At 34.3% G+C, this 23,913-nt stretch overlaps 1 protein-coding gene and 1 pseudogene across 1 annotated transcript in view; both read right to left on the bottom strand.

Annotated features, from left to right (window-relative positions):
• The window catches only part of inaF-D (trp-interacting inaF-D), a 71,418-nt gene extending 47,950 nt beyond the window's left edge, over positions 1 to 23,468 (bottom strand). Inside the window, exons 1-3 of the mRNA XM_072531982.1 lie at positions 23,329 to 23,468; positions 8,632 to 8,916; positions 2,346 to 2,530 (exon numbers count right to left, since the gene is read on the bottom strand). Coding sequence (XP_072388083.1) covers positions 2,346 to 2,530; positions 8,632 to 8,855 — 409 coding nt within the window. The 5' untranslated portion in view covers positions 8,856 to 8,916; positions 23,329 to 23,468. The remainder of the gene's footprint in view (positions 1 to 2,345; positions 2,531 to 8,631; positions 8,917 to 23,328) is intronic.
• On the bottom strand, positions 193 to 1,164 carry LOC140440896 (BSD domain-containing protein 1-like; annotated as a pseudogene).
• Positions 23,469 to 23,913: the final 445 nt, after the last annotated feature.

The raw sequence follows: 23,913 nt of genomic DNA, 5'->3' as shown, positions 1-23,913 counted from the left end.
CGCCTGCGATCGAAAAACGCAATCATGCAAGATATGGTTGGCTATTTCAGATACTCTGCTACAAAGTCTACAGCATAAGTCCACATGAAATAGTCCCATTCTATACAGGTGTCCCTTGACAAACCCATGTTCAGTAAGAAGCCATAAGTCTAAGCTAATTTCTGATTATTTTCCGTAGTACTTCAGTTGTATTCACACATGTCCGTCTAATATATCTTGTGCTTGATCGGTTATTTTTTCCCAATCCAAATCTAGGCTGCTGTTGCTACTTGGGGTACTGGTTATACTTGCGCTTAAATCGTTTTCCTTTGGGGTAGCGGCCTGTGTATTTTGGGTTTCTCTAGTCGGCTTTCGTTTGGATCCTTTGTTTTTCCTCTTAGGGGATTCCTGTTTAAAAAGGACCGTTTCTACTATTGGTTTTTGCGAAGACATTTGACTAACCTTTCTCTCGTTTTCATACTGTTCCAAAAGTTCTATCTGTTGCTCTTCTGTAAGTTCTATGTCTGCAGCAAAATCTTCTTGCTCCCACTTGAGATTTTCTTCCGTAGCTTGCTTTTTTTCTGTTCTCTTTTTTCTAATGCTTCTTGTCTCGCAAGATCGTCTTCTAGAAAGGCTTTTTTAGTACCTTTTCCAGAAAATTTGATGTTCTACGATGTCAGGAACTAATTCAGCATAATGTTTCTTTAAAATCTCTGAGCTATTTACGTGTTTAGTAATTATATCGTCGTTTTATTGGTCATCTATTATTTCTAGCCAACAATTATACTGTTTTCGTAAACTCTCATCTGGATCTTCCAAATATGTGGCGGGATCCTTCTGAAGTTCGTATAGAGCTTTCTGAAATTTATTTAAAGTAACTGTTTCTGAATTTTCGACTATCAACATTTCTGCATCAGAATCATCTGGACTAGGGTTCAATACATAATTCATTGGACCAAGGAATGAGCTAAAACTTCTTTTCATATTACTAGCGGTAGAAGATAGAGAATCCAAACTAAGTGTTTTTTCGAGTACAGCTCCCGTAGATGATATCACATTAGTAGCTTCATTTTTAACAGCAGATCCAAATTCTTCCAAATCTTTTTTTACGAACTCCAGACATTCTGAACCCTTTGCAGCATTTAACCAAGAGCCAAACTAGTTGTTATCATTATGCTCAGCCATTATTAGATTAAAATTGGTTTTATTAACAAATTACACAATGAATTTGGGAAAATATGTTATTAAAAACTTGTGATTAATCAATCACGTTTTTTATCAATATGTATAAGAATTCTTTATTTACATTATTATGTTTAGAAATATATAGATGAATAATACGAATATGATACATACTTTTATGTATTCAATTATTTATTAGGTTATGTGTTAAATGAAAAATCGTAATTTATTGTGGCTACTGGTACGAGGAGAGGGATAAACATATTTTATGTGGGAGGCTTAATGGCTCAAACCTCCCATCATGATAAAAAACTTTTTTCCAATATGTTTTCATTATTTTTAATATTAAAAAATGTGGGCTTACAATCGTTTGCTTTTTCTGCTAAAATGTGCACTACGGCATCTACAATATTAATTTTTTTACAGATGCCTTTTAAATGGAAATCGAAAGGCTGACTTGACTGCCTACTGATCCTGAAATTTTGGAAACTGCAGTACGGGAAATATGTAGCACTAATGGTAAAATCCTCACAGTCGCTAAAAAATTTAATATTGATAGAACGACTCTATCTAGATATGGAAATAAATTTAAATCAAACGAAAATGTGTCGTTTGTAGCAAACTTTAATTCTTCGCAAATTTTTACTAATCAAGAAGATTATTTGCTAATTCAATACCTGCTCAAATGTGCTGACTTACATTATGGATTTTCACCAATCGCAGTAAGAAAGTTTAGTTTACATAACGTGTCAGTCAATAATACCTAACTACTTATATTTACTACTTTATATCCCGTCTTCTTTTTTTCCAATTCTTAGAAGCTATAAAGAAAGAATTTGGTAGCGCTCTTTGGCAATTTGTTTATTATTTGTTTAATGGGTTTTGTTTATTTCATATTTCTGGCTTAGCTTTAGTAGCTATCATCTTATAATTTTTTTCTTTTTCTTTTATCTAATTTTATTTTAGTTTGTGTACTAGAGAAAATATATGAAGAACCACCCCCACATCTCTTCCGACTGTCAGCAACTCGGCCTCGTTTAATTTGTGTGCCTCAAACACTTTCCATCGTTTGATGTGTTACAAACTAAACAACAGGAATAAAGTTTCACTTCAACAAATTATCATAATAATAATAATAATTTTCTGCGCAAAAAACTAAAACAACTATAATAAAGAAGCCTTACCTCCATCTGTCAATTTATTCGTTATAGTACTAGATTCATTTTTTAAATCTTCTTTAGTATTAAAGTCAGTTAAATTTATTTTTCTATTATAGTTTACAACTTCTGCTACTGCTTTCCGTTCTAGCGCTTGTGGTGCAGTATCTATATGTAAAGAAGCATTCAGTCCATTGTCACTCTCCCCTACGCTAAAAAAATAAACCACATGCATTGCTTATTATCAAGTGATATTTGCGATAAGAGTTATATTCAATTCAAAAGTTGTGACACTATAGAACTCTACTATTACTACCATACCAGATTGAAACATTCGGCGTCCTTTGATTTGCTATCTACCTCTAGTTTCCCAAATTTTGTAAACTAAAACTTTTACTTTATCATATTTATCCCTCCGGATCTTCTTATACCCTTGCCTCTCTTTCTTGTTTTCTATGTTTTCAATAAATAACTAATTTTATGCTTCTACTGGCTCTACTGGCTCTGCGAGACCGTTTTGCTACTACGCGTCAAATTTCTGACCAATAGTTTGGAGTAGTAGGTAGACCTGTTAGTATGCGTACACTATACCGTCGCATTCGAGGTTTGGACTGGTGAATTGGTGCAGGTAACGGCAGTATTGTGTGGCAGAATGACAAAATGTAGCATTCAGCGGTGAATCACGATCCTGTTTAGGAATGCATAATGGTCGTAGGATGGTAAGACGCCGTCGTAGAGAGCGACGAGATATCGGGTTTACTATTGAAATGCACGTACACAGGACAGTTAGAGTAATGGTTTGGGGGTAACTATTGCGTATGGTAACCGATCACCACTTGTGTTTATTCGAGGCAATATGGTAGCTGCGCGTTATGTTGATGACATCTTACAAACCACTTTACTGCCTTATCTCGACGGCCGTCGAGACGTCCTTTTTCAGCAAGACAAGCTATTGGAATTAGCGTCAGGAAACACATTCTACTACCGAGGCACATCAACAGGCAGAACAGGAGGTATTGTATTTCTAATCAACAAAAAATGGAATCAAAGATTAGTAGAAATAACTAGTATCTCCTAGTTACTAGGTACTAGGTACTACAACTATCAAAGAGATACAATATACAAATTATACAAATATACATATCTAATAATAATATATATTATACAAATATAAGAGAAACGACAAAGAACAAGACGTGGGAAAGTATGGAGTCGGTGATAAGAAAGGGGAGAAAGACTGGTTCAGTTTGCACACTACCAAAACACGCTAACTGCAAATACATTCTTTAAGAAAAAATCGAGCAGAAAATGGACTTGGGTGGCACCAAATGGAATCACTAAAAACGAAATTGACTTTATTCTCATAAAATATCCAATACCACAGAATACACTAAATCTAACAAGGCACTCCTTAACAACACCTATTTTACCTATAAAAATGCATACAAGTTAAATGAGTACCGATGGGTACACCACTGTCATTGATAAAAAGCAAATCTTTTTATGCAGGAAATAAGAATGTGAGAAATAGGAACAGCAGAATATAAACCCAAACTATGGCTTAGATACATTGACGATACCTTTATTAGCTGGATACATGGAAAAAAACTTAACACATTTCTGCAAAACATCAACAATATCCACTCCAATTTACGATTTACCATGTAGAGGGGTAAAAAAGACTAACAACTCACATTTTTAAGTGTGTTATAAAGAAGGAAAACGGAAGTATGAAATACACAGTATACCGAAAACCAACCCATACTGACAGATATGTACATGCTGGTGACAATATCATCCTACACAATTACATTTGGTTATCAAAACTCTAATCAAAATATTTGAAAACTGACATACCAGGATCGTAAGAACAAAAAATTGCACTAAGTTAAGCGTTAAAAAAAATGGCTTTTCCACGTCGACAATTAAGAAGACACAGAGATTCCGAAACAAAACCAGATACCCAGATCGAAATGCCACCGAAAAAAATAAAAAAAAATACGTCGTCCTTAGCACAACAGGTCATATCCACAGGACCTTCAATTAAATTAAATCAAAGAATGATGCTAGCTAAAATTGACAACAGGACAAAACGTGGGAAGCAATAAAAATTGAAAACAACAAAAAAATTAAAATATAAGGGATGGTTCCCAAAGAAACTGCATGAAAACCAACTCTAAAAAAATGTAGAAATCAAACTTGCGAATAAAACCCCGCGCACTTTTAGCGCCAATCCTATACACAGTATATAACAGCGACCTGTATATACGTCGATGAACTGCACTGCTTTTCTCAGGCACAGTCGACGGAACGATGAGGAACCGCTCTATGTTCAACATCACAGGCCCAAATAGATTGTCAAATGGTGCAACCAATGGAGAATCACTCTCAACCCAAGCAAGACACAGGCCATCCTCTTCAGATACCCGGGTACCCGATCTAAAGACGGGACAACCTGATAGAGTTCTACGGAGCTAGACTCTCCTTCCAAAAATCGGTTTCCTATTTGCGAGTTCAATTTCAGAGGAACCTCAATTGGGACACCTAACTAAATTTCAATCTAACCAGAGTGAGAAAAAGGACCCCTGAAAGCTCTGTCAGGCTAATTTGGGGGTACACAGAGTAAAACCCTCCTACATACCTATAAAACTTACATCAGACCGATAATTGAATACAGGGCTGTTCTTTATTCCTCATTGAATAACCGCCAAATAAACGCCATCATGGCAACAGAACGCAAAATCCTAAGAAAGATAATGAAAAAAAGTGCAGACTATCCATCAGCAATAGTCCACTAACTCTCAAACATACCTACCATAGAGGCAGGATCCGTGCTCTCGGCAAGAGATACGTCTTACGAACTATCACAAGCTCCAACATCATAGCAAAGAAGGTTCTAAAAACATCTTACCACCGCCTAGGACACATACTCACTAGGCATCCCGCAAAGAAAGTTCCTTTCCTCCCGGCAATACGCCGAAACGAGGTTTAAACAACGTGAGTACCCTCTCTCAGAACGTCTAGATGAAGCAGTAAAGCACTAATCGTCAAAACAATGATTTTTATAAAACCTAAAGTTATTCAACGCGGAGTCAAACCCGGAAAACCACAAAAATCACATTTAGCTCCCGCGGAAACCTCAAATCCAATATATATAATTTTGATACAATATGTAGTTCACAAGGCTACTTGTTGAAGGGTTATCGGTCACAATTTGGAAAAGAAAAACATGTCATCTTAGTCAGTGCATCTTAAATCAATTAAATGAGCTTATATCTATAGGATACACCTATAGATACACGGACTTATATCTATAGATACACGGACCATATTGTTGCTACCATTGGCGCTCCATTGTCAGAATGTGCTAGAATGGCAGAAGATAGAAAAACGTGGAGGAACATTGGAAAATTTAGCTAATAGCTTCATGATATCACGATACCTGCATCAGGTTAACGACTAAGAAGAAGAAGAGACATCTATAGGGAAAATTGCAAAGAATAACATAGAAAGATATGCAGCTCTGAAAAGATGAAAGTTTAGCTCACGAACCGTGAAATTAAACGTTTAGTTTTTTTTAAGAAAAAACAGAACTGAGCCAGATTTTATATAAAATTTTCAAAGAAGTGTATAAAAACTTGTGTAAACGAGCAGAATACTTTCTAATATTAAGGCCAAACAGAATCCCAAAAACACTGACCGTAAATGATTTAATAATCGGGAATAAGTTTTATACTTACATTTAGGTAGCATTATTTGGCCACATTGTTCTAAATTAAAAAAAGGAATGGCGTTAAAGTTTAGCAGTAAATGGTTGACTTCAATAAGTACCGACTATAAACATCCTGGGTTAATCGATAATAGTATAAAAGGCCCGGTTTCAGGTAAAATTTAAATATGTTTCCTGGTAAAATTGGCCAATCCTCATTTCTTAATGTTGATTTAATTGCGTACAATCTTTATAAACTCATTATAATTTCATTAATACAGATATGGCTTATATTGACGAAACTGTACTGAGGGTTTTTCGAATTCGATGGTAGTGCGCGACAGGTTTGCTAATCACCTTTTAAGTGGTTTTCAGGTATTTATATAATAAGTTTATGGAACTGAACACCAACCAGTATTTAAATACGAGTTAAAATTTGTTTGTCTTTATGTATCACTGGAAGTGTTAAGTAGTATTACTCATTTTATTTATTATGTTTTCTATCATTATGTGGCGTCCGTGGGATAATAATAATGGGGCTTCTTCTAGTGTTCCGGTAAAGAAGAATCATTTATCTGTAAATGCAAAGCAAATTGTAAAAACTATATACAGTACCTTACTTAAAAGAGGACTTGACACAACTTCCGCTACGAGTGAAATATGCGATTTGACGAAAATACCTCTGACCACAGTAAAAAAATTACATCAAATCCCATAAAAACAAGAAACAAACGTAAAGATTCCAGTTTCACCAAATGTATGGACGAACCGATACAGACTTAATACGTCGAAAAGTCTATACCATGTACGAAGAGCAACGCATACCTACATTAAGAGCACTGAAGCAACGGCTCAATGGTTACGAAATCCAAATAAGCTGTAGCCTCACCAGCTTATGAAAAATTTTGAAAAGTATGGGCTTTCGATATCGTATAATTGACAAAAGACAAGTAATTATGGAATCTCATAGATTACAAAAATGGCGTTATGAGTATATAACTTCGATAAGAAAATTCCGTTCTGAAAATTTACCTCGACGAGACATGGTTTGACACACATTCAACGCGACCTAAAGGATTTGCAGATTCCTCTGGTATATGTAAGACAAAAGCTCCGTCAAATAAAGGGAAAAGAATAACGATTTTATATGCTGGATCAGAGAATGATTGGGTTCCAAATGCTCTGTGGCTTTCTGCAAAGAATATTAAAGACTCCTGCGTCGACTACCATGAAGATACAATGGCAGAACTTTTTGAAGAATAAATGGAAAAAGACAGTTAAGATTTGATATCACGTACAGTGCGTCTGTGTATCTGCCTGTCTTAGGAAGCAACTCTAACATGGCTTTATATAGACGCAAATAGCGACATCTGATATTAAAATCCGTAAACTAATTTTCAAAACCAAATTTTGAAGAATGGTTCAAAAATAATCTTACGCCAAACATTCTTCAGAATATTGTTCTGAAGCTATTTTCTTGTGGCATTTTAAATTAATTACCATTTAAATGGGAATAAGCCACAATTAAAGGTTAAAATACGTTTATTGACGTTTCAATTTCCACTTCGAATAGTAATTAATTCCTCAGAATAGCCTGATAGTAATGGATAATGCAAGCTATCACAGTCGCCAACTAAGTAAGGCTCCAAACTCGAATAATACTAAATTGGAAATTCAAAATTACATGGAGACGAATGATATGTATCTCTGTTCTATAAAAAAAAGTCTATGTTTGTGATACATTGGCAGAGTAAATGGGACATACAGTGCTGCGGCTCCCACCCTATTATTGTATGTTTAACCCCATAGAACATTATGTGACACGAATTGAAGTCTAACGTGAGGTCACAAAATATTTCTTCAACGTTAAGTAGTACTGTTGTAGAGTTAATAAGAAAATGTGTCAATGATATTCTTCCAAGTAGTTGGAGAAATTCAGTCCGACACGTAATAAGTAAAGAAAATTCATATGTTCATGTAGATCATACTATAATTGAACTGATCATAATTAATTTAGATGAGGATAGCGATAGCGAAACAGAACTATGTGTGGAGTGATACTGTCATCAAATCTACAAATGTTACGATTAAAAAAACTGTTCTTTTCAGAACCACAAATTACTATTAATGTTTGTTTTTCTATAATTTTAGCAATTAAAATAGATTTAATTTATTTTAAAGCTCATTTGAAAACATTAATTTCGGGTATATATGGCAAAGCAATATATTTTGTGGATCCTTTGCTTTATTATAGTAGTACCGTCTAGTCAGTGTTATTTGTCAATAGACCAACTCTGGTCTTAACAATGGGCTAAGTCAGATAAATTTAATTTATCTGATGTATCTATATTATAGCCTTAAGTTTTTGTTTAGGATATGGATCAACTTTGTTTTTGAAGCTAATATATTAAATAATCATAGTGCAAATTTAATTTGATGTTACCCAATTGTACCATAATTGTACCCAATTGGAACTTTAAATCAGTGTAGCGTAACAATTACTTTATTCATTTCATCTGTCTTTTAGAATTATCGTTCTTTCTCAAATTATTTTAATGATCGCTTTATTTTTGATAATGGTATTGTAAAATTAAACATGCTTACCTACTATAGTTAAGAGATTCACTTTTGTGAGCCCCTAAATGTGGCTCTCCATTCCACATAAATATATAATAAATCGATAAAAATATAGCAGCCATTGAAACACTTAAAACATATGCCAATACTGTCAACACCCTTATCATTTTAGGTTTAGGCTTTGGATCGAAGAAGGCATCTTTCGAATTCCTCGAATCCGTAGTGTCGGTATTTATATCTTCTGTACCCATCTTTTAATATGAATACTTTATAATTATTTCATCTTTTATATATTTCAAAGGAACTGAAGCACTGAAAAAGAGTATATATAATTATTTTAACATGTTATACATTATATACGATTATTTTTATATCGAATATCGATTAAAAATATAGAATAAAAATAGTACGACAATTTTTAAGTATCTATCTAACAGTAAAAGCGAAGTAATATTTCATTTGAACTCAGTAAACGTATTTATGTTTTTAACTTTGAATCAAAAAGAAAATCTACTCATAGCGCCGCACAAAGCGCAGTTTACTAAAATAATTTAAAAATATTACCAGAAACCATAGTAAAATTTGGAGAGCTTAACCAAAGTCTGGAGTAGTTTAAAAAATATATTATGCATAATTTCAAAGGCTCTTTTGTGTATAATGGCATCTACAGGACCTCCAAGCAAGCGGGTGTATCGCACGCAGGCGTCACTTTGTATTACTTATTATATTACTTAACATGTTTATTTTAAGTCCATAAGGCACTAATAAATAATATTTTTTTCTTATTTTAAAATATGATCAATATGTTATCGAAGTTTATGTTTTTTAATATAATAATCTGCTGCTATTTTGACAGAAAACATAGTGTTATGAGTCACAACGCCCAAATTGTGACCATGGCGTAAGCGTAATTCGAGAAGCCGAATTAACTTCTTTATCAACAACGTTCGAGAACCTCTTTATCGGTATCTTTATGGAATTTCGTGTTATCGCACAACGTCACCTGCTATAGCCCAGCAAATAAAAAATGAAATGAGTCGTGCGCGTGATCACTTACATTCATCGTATCGGTAAGCTCTCGATATGACTTTTACCAAGAAGCGTGTCAGGAGCAGAGAAAGGATGCATATATGGTCAGTAAATTTTTAACTGTTTCAGAGTTATAAGTACAATATGTGTTAGAAGTATACAGGTGCCTTTATGTTTAACGATATATTCATCATCATCCAGCCCCATTTTCACATCCATTGTTGGATATAGGCCTCCTCCAAACGTTTCCAGTTCTCTCTATCTCTAGCTGCTGCAATCCAGTTTGTTTCTATTCTCCTGAGGTCGTCGGTCCATCGGGTGGGTGGTCTGCCTCGACTTCGCTTGTCGGCTCTTGGTCTCCACTCCAATAATCTCTTCATCCATGTTCCGTCTTCCATTCTAGCAACCATGGCTGGACTAGCATGTCCAGCCCACTTCCACTTTTGTTTATTGATTCGCAGTATAATATCGTCTACGCCAGTTCGTCGGCGTATCTCCTCATTTCTCACGCGATCTTTCAAGGTCAGGCCCAGCATTGATCTCTCCATTCGCCTTTGTGTTACCCTCAGTTTTTCGGCAGTAGCTTTCGTTAAAGTTAGGGTCTCTGCTCCGTAGGTCAAGACTGGTAAGATGCATTGGTTAGATGTCTTCCTTTTCAGGTGAATTGGGGTATTTGTTTTAAAAATGTCTCTCATCCTTCCTTATGCCGCCCATCCCAACGTGATTCGTCTATTTAGCTCGCAGGTTTGGTTGTCTCTGGTTATTCTAATTTCATGACCCAAGTATGTGTATTTATCGATTAATTCTACCTTGTTTTTACGATAGATCGATACAAATCTTAGCATACGCTAATGACATTGACATAGGGCGAGATGTTGAACAATATTTCGTAGAATTGGAAACGGCAGCGAAACTGGTGAGTCTAGTCATCAACGAAGACAAAACCAAGTACATGTTGGTTACCAAGGATCCTATAGTAAATAAGGAATGGGAAACAGCCTTTAAAAGTCATATCTTTGAACATGTTGACAGCTTCACATACCTTGGTTTGCTAGTGACTACGACCAACAAAACAAACAAAGAAATTAAAAGACGAATAATCCTTACTAATAGGGCATACTACGGATTCCATAAAAAATTCTACTCAAGAAAAAATTACCAAAGGAGAACTAAAATTATTATATACAAAACACTGCTGAGGCCGGTTCTCACATATGGGACGGAAACATGGACTATAACGAAGAAGGATAAAATAAAATCCACAAGGAAAATAAATTCCTTTAACTGGCTGTATACCAGGGACCCTGGAACTCACGTGAGGCACGGTTATGTGTTGCCTGAAGTTAAATCTAATAAAGTATTAAACATCACTCACTTTTAAACAACAACATATAGGTACACTTTTTGGTAACTTCATTTTTGTAAAGGATTGTACCCTAATATTTTGGTGGCATGTTAACCTGCTTTTTAACCTGATGATGGAATTATTATTCCGAAAACGTTTGTGTTTTTTGATGTAGCCCTTTAAGGGTTTTTAAATATACCTACATACAAAGATTAAACCTCTTTTTAAGGATAAAATACTTTTGGGAATATTCGAGCGTAAAATACTCCTCAAAATATTTGGAGCCATAAAGTACCAAGGGCAGTGGCGGAAAAGATATAATTTCAAATATACTACCTCTTTAATGAACCAGATGTCGTAACGTTCAATAAAACACAGCGACTTAGATGGGCTGAACACATAATACGAATGCTAGACAATATGATTGATGAGAAGCTAAAGACAGGAACACCTATATGATTAGGTGGTTAGATAGAGTTAAGGTTGAGACTGACTTAGGGATACTAAAAATCAGATGGCAATACTTCGTCAGAACCGAATAAAATGGCGAAGAATCTTTGAGCAGGGCAGGATTCACAGAGAATTATAGAGCGAAAAATGATGATGATGATCAGTTTTTGTAATTTAGTAACTTAAAATAAAGTTAGTTAAACCACATTTGTTTCATTTAATCTGTGAAGCCACAGAAAAACATAAATTTATCATAGTTTGGATAGGGTTAGCAATAGTGTCAATTTTTCCTGTCCAGACTCGAATAGAATGTCCAGATTCTAAAGAGGAAGATAAAGCTAGAATATTGGTTGACCGTATTCCTCCTTTAATATAACGCAATTATCAATTGCTGCTAATAAAACTGAAAGAAAATTTGCAAGTACTTTGTCAGAAACCTAGAAAATGAAAACGAATAAGATATAATTTGACTAATTTAATCAATTTCGAAAAATTCGGTATTATGTTTTTTTTTGTAAAATTTTCAGTTAGACTTTCAATATTTTTTCCGATAACCCTGGTTTTTCTTATAGCAACAGTTTTTGTCCTTGGCTATAAAAAAGCATGAAACATCGACTGTAAAAAACTATCGATGAATTAAAAAAAAAATTAAAGTTGTCCACAATTCTTAACGATAATTATCACTAACGGATTTTAAAAACTGAAGAAACATTGTCTTGATATTCTGGTAATATCTTTCTTCGTTGTTTTTGTATCCAGATGTGATTACGAGGATCCTCCAAAATACTTTTTAAATATGATAATGGGAGCTTCCTCAATATTGTTTTTTGATTATGTTTTGAGAGAGCTAATTAGTCGAGTGCAAAAGTCGTAAAGAAATATATATATATATATATATATATATATATATATATATATATATATATATATATATATATATATATATATATATATATATATATATATATATATAGTTTTTAATCTTTAATGTTAAGTTATCGTAGAGTTTTTATAACATCTTTAAAAAAACCCTACAAATTGTTTTTGTAAGTATGAACCCTGTTGGTTTGTTTACTTATATTCTAAAATCTTTTTTATTTGTAGTGAACTGATGATGCTTTTAAAAATAAAAGCGAAACGTATTCAAATAAAGCAATAAAGTAGTTGACGTCTTTTATTTGCCAATTATTGACCGATAAAACCTCTGCTATTCAACCATTGAATATATTCCACATATATATATACCGGTATTTAGGCGCCACGCCCTTCCGGTACTGATCTATGGAGGAGTATCACCGAGCCGCAAGCCCTTATCTCTTCCCGTACTGCTCCACAATAGGCCGATCAGACACCAGCATATTAGCAGCAGAAGTTTAAACTGCTGCGTTACCCTTTTTTGTTTTTCTGTACACCGAGCTGGAGCTCTGTGTACAGAGCTGGGGCTCCACTGAACCATTCGACAGTGAAGCGAATGAGAATCGGCCGCCTAGCCCGCTTGGCTATCTGACCGACTGTAAAGAAATTATTGGATTAATTTCTTCAAAAGTCAAAAATAATATGTTGCAGTTCCACATATTATGTATAATTTTAGATTTTACACCGGATATATATATATATATATATATATATATATATATATATATATATATATATATACGAAGTAACAAGAAGTCCAGAGACCTCTCTCTGATAGTAAATTAGGTGAACCGCAAATTCAAAGCCTCTTACTAGAGACTTTTAACGACGCTAGAAGTACATTTTTACTTCAACATGCATCTACGATTCACCTTTGAAAATTACTATCTTTTTCGCTCTTTACGTAGAGAACTTTCAGTTGAACTTCCACAAGTGCTCCTGATGATGAGTTGAATAACTCGAAACACGTGTAGAGCAATGGTGGAGTTCCGATTGAAATGAAATGCAATCTTTTACTTTCATATATATATATATATATATATATATATATATATATATATATATATATATATATATATATATATATATGTATATATATATATATATATATATTCAGAGATTCTACAGTATTCACTGCGTTCCCTCGCTCAACCGTTTCCTCTCCCTCTGTTGTAAAATTCTCCATCGATTAGGCCTCTCTTACTCATGGCGTCGTCTACTTTGTACCTCCAGGATCTTCGGAGTCGTCCTCTCTTCCTCCTTCCTATGGGGCTCCATTCGGATATTCTCTTTATCCATCTGCTGTCCCTTATTCTCTTTATCCATCTGCTGTCTCTAGTTCTTCTTATATGTCCATACCACTTTAGTCTTTTTTGTTCTATATATGTTATTATGTCTGTTTCTATTGATGTTCTTTGCTTTATTTCGTCATTACTTCTCCCATACATTCTTGTTACTCTGCAGCATCTTCGCAGGCATTCCATCTCTACTATCTTACTGATGGTTTTCTTGTTTATAATCCAATTTTCAGGCCCATATGTCATAATACTTCGCACTAATGTTTTATAAATCTGTGTTTTTGTCTTCATATTTAGGTGTCTATCCCACCATACTGAGTTAAGTTGTCGGATTGCTGTTCTTATTCGTCCTAATCTTTTAGCTTTTTTCGTGAATATAAACCCCAAGTATTTGAATTTGTCCTTTTCTTTGATTGTTATGTTGTCGTCAATCTGTAGATCTTTTATGTCTTCTTCACTTGTAGATAGGTACTTCGTTTTCTCGAGGTTAATATTTAGGCCAGCCTTGGTATATTCTCCTTGTAGTTTCTTCATCATGTAACTAAGGTCTTCTTGGTCTTGTGCAATCACTACTTGATCGTCTGCAAAGCTTAACGTATATGGGTATTCGTTTCGTACCGGTAATCCCATGCCTTCGCATTTTCTTTTCCATGTAGACAAGGATTTCTCTAAGCATATTTTTGAATAGGGTTGGAGATGTGGAACACCCCTGCAGGAGCACTTTTGTTGTGGTGAAGTCTCCTATGATTCTTGTTCCCATTTAATGGATACTTAATATTCTTTATACAGAGCTTTTGTAGCTTCTATGAGTTCCGTCTGTATTTTGTACGTTGCCTCCCATAGTTCTGACCGTGGTACAGAGTCATACGCCTTTCTCAGGTCCACAAATATAAAATGTATATCTCTATTTTTTGCTTTTTTCTTTTCCAACAGTTGTTCCAGTGTGTATTTGTAGTCTGCCTGATCCTCCCCGATTTTGCCTTTGATCGATTGCTCTAACTTTTCTCACAGTATCTTCCCATATAATCCTCCTATTGATGATATTACGCTTATTCCTCTGTAGTTTTTGCATCGTTTTCTATCTCCTTTCTTAAATATAGATGTCATATATGCCTCCGTCCAATCCTTTCGGAGCTGTTCTCCATTTATGACTTTCTGAAATATCCATTTTATCATCCAACATGATTAATTTTATTTCCATAAAAAATTTAAGAGAATTGCTGGACGATTCAGGAATAAAAACGTGACTTACGCAAAAGATGAAAATATTAACTATCGCCTGAAGAAAATTCGTCGGATAATGAAAAACTTTTGTAATTACTATTAGTCACATTAATAATTAAAGAGGTAAAAAAGAAATAAATTAAGTTATTTATATTTATTGAAGAGATATATTTTCAAATGTATATATATATATTTATATATATATATATATATATATATATATATATATATATATATATATATATATATATGTATTAAAAATTTACCTTTAATAATTTAAATAATATAAAACATCACATTTTCTTTCAACAAACAATAACAGATAGCTTACTCCTATATCATCTGTTAACATCCCTCCCCTCAAGAAACTTCCTCCTAGTTGTTAGACAGTTACAACATTGACCGAAGATCACTCATTATCAGTAATAAGGGATAGTTTGAACTATGAATCACCAATCACTATATAATAACTCTTGTGCCGGAATGTAAGTAGTATTTTGTTTATTTCTAATTTATTACAATTCAACAGATTTTTTCTCTTACCAATTTGTGGGTTGTTACTCTGTCCGCTAATGCAATTTATGCATATTAATTAACACAGACATGTAATATTGGCATAATTACTAAAACCTTTTTTTGATCTATAACTTTTTTGATCTTTATCCTTATAAGAGAGCACCCTAATATAGGCTTTTTATAATTTCAGCATTTAATTTACTTTGTACCACTGACCTGATGATGCTTTGCAAATTTTAGAAAGCGAAACCGGTCGTCTTAGGTAGTAAAAGTAAACTGATTGTGAGTAACTCTAATTTATTTCTTTTTTACCTCTTTTAAAATGGACTCACACAATCAACACATTCATGATTTTAATAATTAAAGGTTCAACGGAAACATCTACTCTAGTGTCTAGATCCCACATTCTGATTTCTTCTTTTCTAGTATGTGTAATGCAATTTTTTCATGAGTCTGGCCTGATGTTTTGTGTAGCAGTAGCTAGCAGACCTTTCACATCATCCATTTTAAAAGTTTTCCTTTGCTACTTGATTTTTTATTTGAGCCCATATAAGTTCGATTGGTTTCAGCTCACAATGATACGGACGGTGACGCAGAATAATTATGTTCTTTTTACGAGCAATTTTGTCGATAACATATTTCTTGTATTTGCGTACATGTTTCCTTGCAAGATTTAATAATTCTTCTTTCAACATATTGTCATCGAATGATACATCTCTTTGAGAGAGCCAGTTCATGACGTCAACTTCCCGCCAGGCAGTTTTTGGTGACGGCTCCAATTATTGACTATGGTAAGATGCATTATTCATAACGACGACAGAATTCGAAGAGTAACAAACCGTTATCCAAAAAACCCTAATCATCTTTTACATAGTGTTTTCAGACCCGATAATCTTAACAATTCACGACTTGTTGATGGCCTCTAACCTCAAAATCTTGCCACACCTTTGAAACAGTATGGTCTTGATTTAGCCAAGTTTCGTCTAAATAGTAGATTTTTCTTCCTTCGCCATAATAGTCTTGGATTTTTTCAGGTAGTGTCTCCACCACAAAATAATATCTTCCTTTCTATAAGAATACTGTTCCTATTTCCTTTCATATATTTAATTTTCGTTTTCATTAATGTTCGTAATAATACACGTCGCGATATTTTGGGTATTAAATCGTCGGAATCTATTTCGGCTGCGACTTTCTTAGAGGTTAGAATTTCGTTTCGGAAAAAGAGAGCATCGAATTTTTTCCGAATAGCATACTTAATATTCTCTGAATATGGTTTCAATTTGTTCAACAGACGTATCCGACTTAGCATCACGTTGTTTGAATTGTCTTAGAATTCTGTGAATACTTTTTGTAGACATTTAGTCAAATCGCTACATATAGTTACACCGTCATTGACTAACATATTCTCATTCCTTTCACGGAGTCCACAATACACATTGTATATAATAGTTTTTTCACCTTCCGAGAAAATTTTGACGAAGACTGTTTCTTTGACTCTATAAAAACATATTAACCGCTTCAGGTTAACTTAACTACTGACGTATTTTAGTAATAGCAAGAACAAAGTCGTTATCAATAAACTAGTTGTTGATAAACAATATAATGGGAATTCCCAAACAATTAAAAGAAGTGAAATTAAAGTAAAAATTTAATATTTCTATTTAAGATTTCTAAATAAAAAAATAAGAACAGCGATGATAATATAGCAATGGTTAAATTCCAAAAATACTTAATATATAAATAAAAATAACATAATAACATAAGGGGATGAAACATGGTCTTTGAAACTAAAATCAATGAACATAGAAGCATTCGAAATGTGGACATTACGTAAGAAGAGCTGGAACCGAACGTGAGCTGTTACAAACTATAAAACACTGAAAAGTCTCTTTTCAGTGTTTTATAGGTTGTAGTATTATAGGATTTATAATGAGAGGTGATACATAATATGAGATATTATTTATTTTAATCAGTAGGATAGAATGAAGAATTTAAGGCCCAGGGAGACTGCAACATTCGCGGATGCGAGTAATAAGAGTTTGGCGCGGAATTAGAAATGCAGGTGAACTTTTTACAATTGCAAAAGAGGTGCAATTACGAATAAATGTGAGACATTCTGGAAGCGTATGGCACTCGAAGAAGAAGATATAAAAGGAATTTTTAATTTCAGAAACAGCCACGTTTGGGACAAAAAATGTGATACTCTGTTCATGAATGAAAGATAAGTTTTCGGTGATTGTCTTGTAGGATATTGTTAAGTATTGTTTACCTTTTTCCAAATAAATTGAATGGATCTATTTAAACACTGTTTCTAGAAGTGTTCAACGATTTGTTTTAAAATGTCCTACTCAATATTACATAACACATGTTTTGATATTTCCATTATTTGGTAAAAATTTGTTTATAAAGGAATAAATCAAAAGCAAACATATTTCTTGGCAATCAAAAAAAGAAAATATATTTATTTTATAAAATATATATATATTTGTATACACAATTGTAACATATCCGTTTCTCATTTCAAACGTATGCCAAACATAAATAATTTATTTTTAAATTTATTACTATGAATACTAGAAAAAGAGAAACCAAATATTTAACTGATTTAATTATTTTAAGAGAGAAAATGTTGAAGTATACGCCTAATTAAAATTAGATTTAGTCATGAAATGTGTTAGAATCTATTATAAATTTTTTGATCAAAGGCATTTATAAACAGTCATTCAAGAACATTAAAGTTGTATAAAATTTTTTAAAATATTTCACTGAAATATCAGCTAGATAATAAATTACCTAGTTGGTAGTTATTTAAAATAATTATATCTAAGATTTAATTCTTTTACAAATATTTAAAGGTAAAATTTGAACTAGTATATCTTACGCAAAATAAATCTTTAAGAAAAGCTGTCTGTAAATAGGCTTTTGATCGCCGACATTCGAAACGGATAGGCGCCTTAAGAAGAAGAAGAACATTTTTATACGAAGCATATATTTCTGATGCATAGTCTATACATCGGAAATATTATAACGTATTATTGAATACGTTGCTTAAAGCGTTGTTTTCGAGGCACAAACTTCTCCGTAATACTCTAGGAACAGAAAACTTTTCTGGAATATTTATTTTGCAGATGATTACGGTTAACATAGAGAACACCAATTGGTTAGGCGAAAGGCGAATGGATCTAGTAATCCGCAGTCATATTGTCACACACACACACACACACACACACACACACACACACACACACACACACACACACACACACACACACACACACACACACACACACACACACACACACACACACACACACACACACACACACACACACACACACACACACACACACACACACACACACACACACACACACACACACACACACACACACACACACACACACACACACACACACACACACACACACACACACACACACACACACACACACACACACACACACACACACACACACACACACACACACACACACACACACACACACACACACACACACACACACACACACACACACACACACACACACACACACACACACACACACACACACACACACACACACACACACACACACACACACACACACACACACACACACACACACACACACACACACACACACACACACACACACACACACACACACACACACACACACACACACACACACACACACACACACACACACACACACACACACACACACACACACACACACACACACACACACACACACACACACACACACACACACACACACACACACACACACACACACACACACACACACACACACACACACACACACACACACACACACACACACACACACACACACACACACACACACACACACACACACACACACACACACACACACACACACACACACACACACACACACACACACACACACACACACACACACACACACACACACACACACACACACACACACACACACACACACACACACACACACACACACACACACACACACACACACACACACACACACACACACACACACACACACACACACACACACACACACACACACACACACACACACACACACACACACACACACACACACACACACACACACACACACACACACACACACACACACACACACACACACACACACACACACACACACACACACACACACACACACACACACACACACACACACACACACACACACACACACACACACACACACACACACACACACACACACACACACACACACACACACACACACACACACACACACACACACACACACACACACACACACACACACACACACACACAAATTATTTTTATTTACAGTTGTGTGTGTGTGTGTGTTTTGTTTTATGGCACTGGAACTAAGCCAATTAGCCAGAACAAATGTGTGAAAGTTATAAGGAAAATGCTTCAGTTAAGTATTAATTTTCACTTAATGCGTATCTAATATTATCTTATATTTAATGAACAACACATATTATTATACATAATACTCAATATTATATTATTGATTATCCTTATAATGTAACTGTTTTTTTTTAACTATATTGTTTGGTTTTTGATTTATTATTTGTTTTTTTTTTTTTTTTTTGCCGCTAATTTGCCGAAGGGTCGTCTCGGCGGTTATTTACAGTTTACATGACGTCTTTGTAGCCACTCATCCTTTTGAGCATTCTCATTTATACCACATACGATCACTGCTTTTTTTAACACCAATAACCTTGCAGAACTCGCGTCCAACTTGTCAGACCCGAGCTAGTTTTATTTCTTTTTAATTTGGTCATCATCATTCTGGATTTACAACACTGTCTCTCGCCTGGATCTCGCTTCCCCATGAATTTATCTCCAGTCGTCCCTATCCATCGCCTTCCTCCACCAAGCACTTATTCCCATATTTCTCACGTATCTTCATAGGTTCAGAAAGACAAATACAGATAAATGCCTATACTGCGAATATTCCGACACTGTTACTCACACAACGCTGAAGTGTAATAGATATACAGTGGAGAGAAACAGAATGTATAGAGAAATGGGTATGAACCCTGTTACTGTGAGAGAGATGATCGTGAAGATGACGGGAAGTAAGAAGGGATAGAACAGTGTTTACAATTACATTCGAACAGTAATTAAAAAAAAGAAAAAAAAAGAGAAATAATAATCGGATCAACGACAGAGATAAGATCTAGATGAGAGAAGGGAGTGTTCCAAAAATGTCGTCAGCCTTACAGCGGCCACCCATAAGTAAAAGAGGGTGGTTTTAGTTTATTTTTGGCCCAGCTATCTTTAGTAATTTAAATTAAACTAAAGCCCAATTTTGAAGGACTCAAAATGAGCCCAACCAACCCTCCAGGAATATTTTAGGTACGCCACTGCTACCACACATACACCAAGTGGCTAAGTGGAAGACAGATTCACATATTTGGGCTTCCTGATAACCAACAATGGCCATTGCTCCTCAGAAATTAAGTGTAGACTAGCAATGTACCAAACCACAACAGCTAAACTGATTAAAATATGGAAAGACCGAACAACAACAAGAAATACTAAGGTTGGTCAGTGCCCTTATTTTTCCCATCGCTACATACAACATACAATAATACATGCAACTGAAACATGGACTTTAAAAAAAAAATCGGTAGGAATAAGATTGAATTCTTCAAAATGTGGGTCTATAGAAGAATTCTACGCATGTACTGGGCAGAACATACAACCAACCTGTCAATTCTGGAAGAGTTACCACAACTGTTGGTAGTAGAAGGAAAGGTAGAAGGCCGAAGACCAAGAGGAAGATCTCCAACATGATGGGAAGATCAAATTAAGACTGTGGTGGGAAAATCCCTACCATCCATATGAAGCAGTCCATATGGCACAGGAGGCTAACGGAGGCAGCAAGCCAATAATATTTAAAGTGTCACCACGCGCCGACAAGGACTCAAGGAATGAGGAGGAGGATTACCAAAAAAAAATGAGGAGGAGGATTACCAAAAAAAAATTAAAAGAACAAAAATATTTCCGTGAGGCTATAAACTAATTTTGGTACTTAACGGTTCTTGGCTCTCGAGAAAAAAGAAACAAGATTTCAGATCCCTGGTTCAATTTGCTCCTCTGTTCTCCTGCTTCTTTTTTATCACCCCAAAGATCAGACAGTGTACTTCTTCCCATTCTGCCTCTCCTCTCATCATTATGTTTCTTTCATCTAGCACGAAACCTATTCGCCTCTCGAAGTCTCCTTTTTCATTTGCTTATCTCTGGCAGTTAAAAATGTGGGCGGGAGTGTCCGGCAATCCATAAACAGTACAGCCTTGTTTGATGTAGCAAAACAACGCAGCAAAAGACAATAATAGAATTGTAAAAAGTGCAAAGATCCACTAAGTGGATCGCTCTAAAAAGTGCCTTTGGGCTAACGTGAGCCCTGCATCTACAACTCGGCAATCTGACTGACTGAATTGATTGACTGAAATCAGATTGCGCAGCTATACTCGAACCCCAAAAAGAAAGACCATATCAAAGATGAGACTCGAATAAAGAAAAATATGTTATTTTAGAAGATGCTAAATTGATTTCCTTCGAAACAGATCTTATTGCATAGCAGGCTGAGACTAGTTTCTTACTTAACAAATCAATATGAAGAGACCATTTAAGGTTGTTGTCTGTAAAAATATCAAAAAACTTTACAGAATCAACGATACTGATCTGGCTTTTATTAAGAAGCAAGGTTTAAAGAGCTCCCTAATAGTATAAAGCTACTGTGTTATCCAAGTTAAAAAAGATTAAATTACACTCGGACCAGGTTTTTATTTAAGTAGATCAAAAGTTATAGTTGCATGAAGAGTTGCAATATTAGAGTTTCTCCAGGTGGTACTGGTATCATCAGTAAAAAGAAAAATTGTTCCTTTGATTTTTAAATTAGTGATGTCATTTCTAAAGATAAGGAAAAGTAAAAGATCCAATATTGAACCTTGTGGTATTCCACATACAATTTTTTTATCAAAATTTCGTAATTTACACAATTAAAAGCTTTGGCATAGTACAAAAAATAGTGGCAGTGTAAAGATTATTGTTTAGTCCTTGGTAAACCTCATGTGGGTAGTACAGAAAACGTAGCATTACTGCTCCATTTATTAGACAAAAAGCCAAACTGATTTTCTAATCGAGATATCTTGTTTTCAACGAGAAATGACATAAGTCTGGCTTTTATAAGTCTCTCAATAATTTTGGATAGTACCGATAGTAAGGCCATGAGTCTATGGTTGCAAGCATTCGATTTTTCACCACTCTTATGAAGAGAAATATTCTTTCCTTTATTATTATAGGGTAATTTGGTCTAATAACGGTTTAACAATTTGAAGGAGTTGTTAACAAGACAAAAACTGTGAAGCCACAGGACCACTTGGATTAAATGCAAAATTGTTGAAATATAGAGGACTGTTTCTAAAATTACGTCTAAATATTTATTAATAAAAGTTAATAATAAAAGTACGTCTGATACACTTATATAATATGTGCTGGAAACACCGTGATATACCAAATATTTGGAAAATCACGGATACAACAATAGTGTTGTAATGTACTAAAACTAAGGGGAGAAGAATTTGATAAAGACACCAGACACTGAGCACCTTTCATTTTTATTAGTGCAAGTAAATTAATAAAGAAGATCGAACCAAAGATTAAACTTTTTTTATATTCAATACAAAATTCTGAAATTAAACAAAGGCTTACTAATTTATAACATATGAAAGAAACTACGTAACATACTAGACATAATAAATATTGTATAGTTACGGATATATCAAAAATTAATTGAAAATATACAAGCTGAACATGATGTATGTTAAATTTTGTTATATCTGAAGATTTTCTGACAAGCTACAGTATAAATAGTAATTCATAAACATTTAACTTACACTCGAAACTTCCAACATGGCGAAATACACAAACACTGTCAACTGATAAATGAGTTTTGCTTGTTTTTCCAATAAACAAATTTATCGGAAAAAATTTAAGTGAAGATATGCGAACTTCACTTGTTATCTTAATCAGCGACGCAGCGCGTATGTAAATAGCGTCGTCGACGTCGACGTGTTTTTTGAATAAAGAGCCATGCGCAGGAATAAGAATGTGTTACTTTTTTGGTTTTAATCGGTTTTAGCTAGATATAAGCAAGGTATTAAACAAAGCTGACTAGATCTACAGGATGGTTGAAATGAACAAAGTCTAAATAGTTACATTAAATACAGAAATTAAATATTTTTAAATATGTACAGGAATAAATCAAAATTGATATAAAGTTACTATTTAAGTTTAATTTTCAGATACGATATAATAAATTGTCTAAATGTCTTATTCAGAACTGCAATCAAACCAGAAAACCCACTACCTGTATTCTAGCAATTAAATTTTAAATGACGATAGGTACATATCGATTTCTTCAAATTGTTCTGAAGCTATTTTCACGCGGTATTTTACATACATTGTATTATATAATTTGT

The sequence above is a fragment of the Diabrotica undecimpunctata genome, chromosome 5, assembly GCF_040954645.1.
Source record: "Diabrotica undecimpunctata isolate CICGRU chromosome 5, icDiaUnde3, whole genome shotgun sequence".
Classification (NCBI taxonomy): Eukaryota; Metazoa; Arthropoda; class Insecta; order Coleoptera; family Chrysomelidae; genus Diabrotica; species Diabrotica undecimpunctata.
This window is presented reverse-complemented; position numbering and strand designations above follow the sequence as displayed.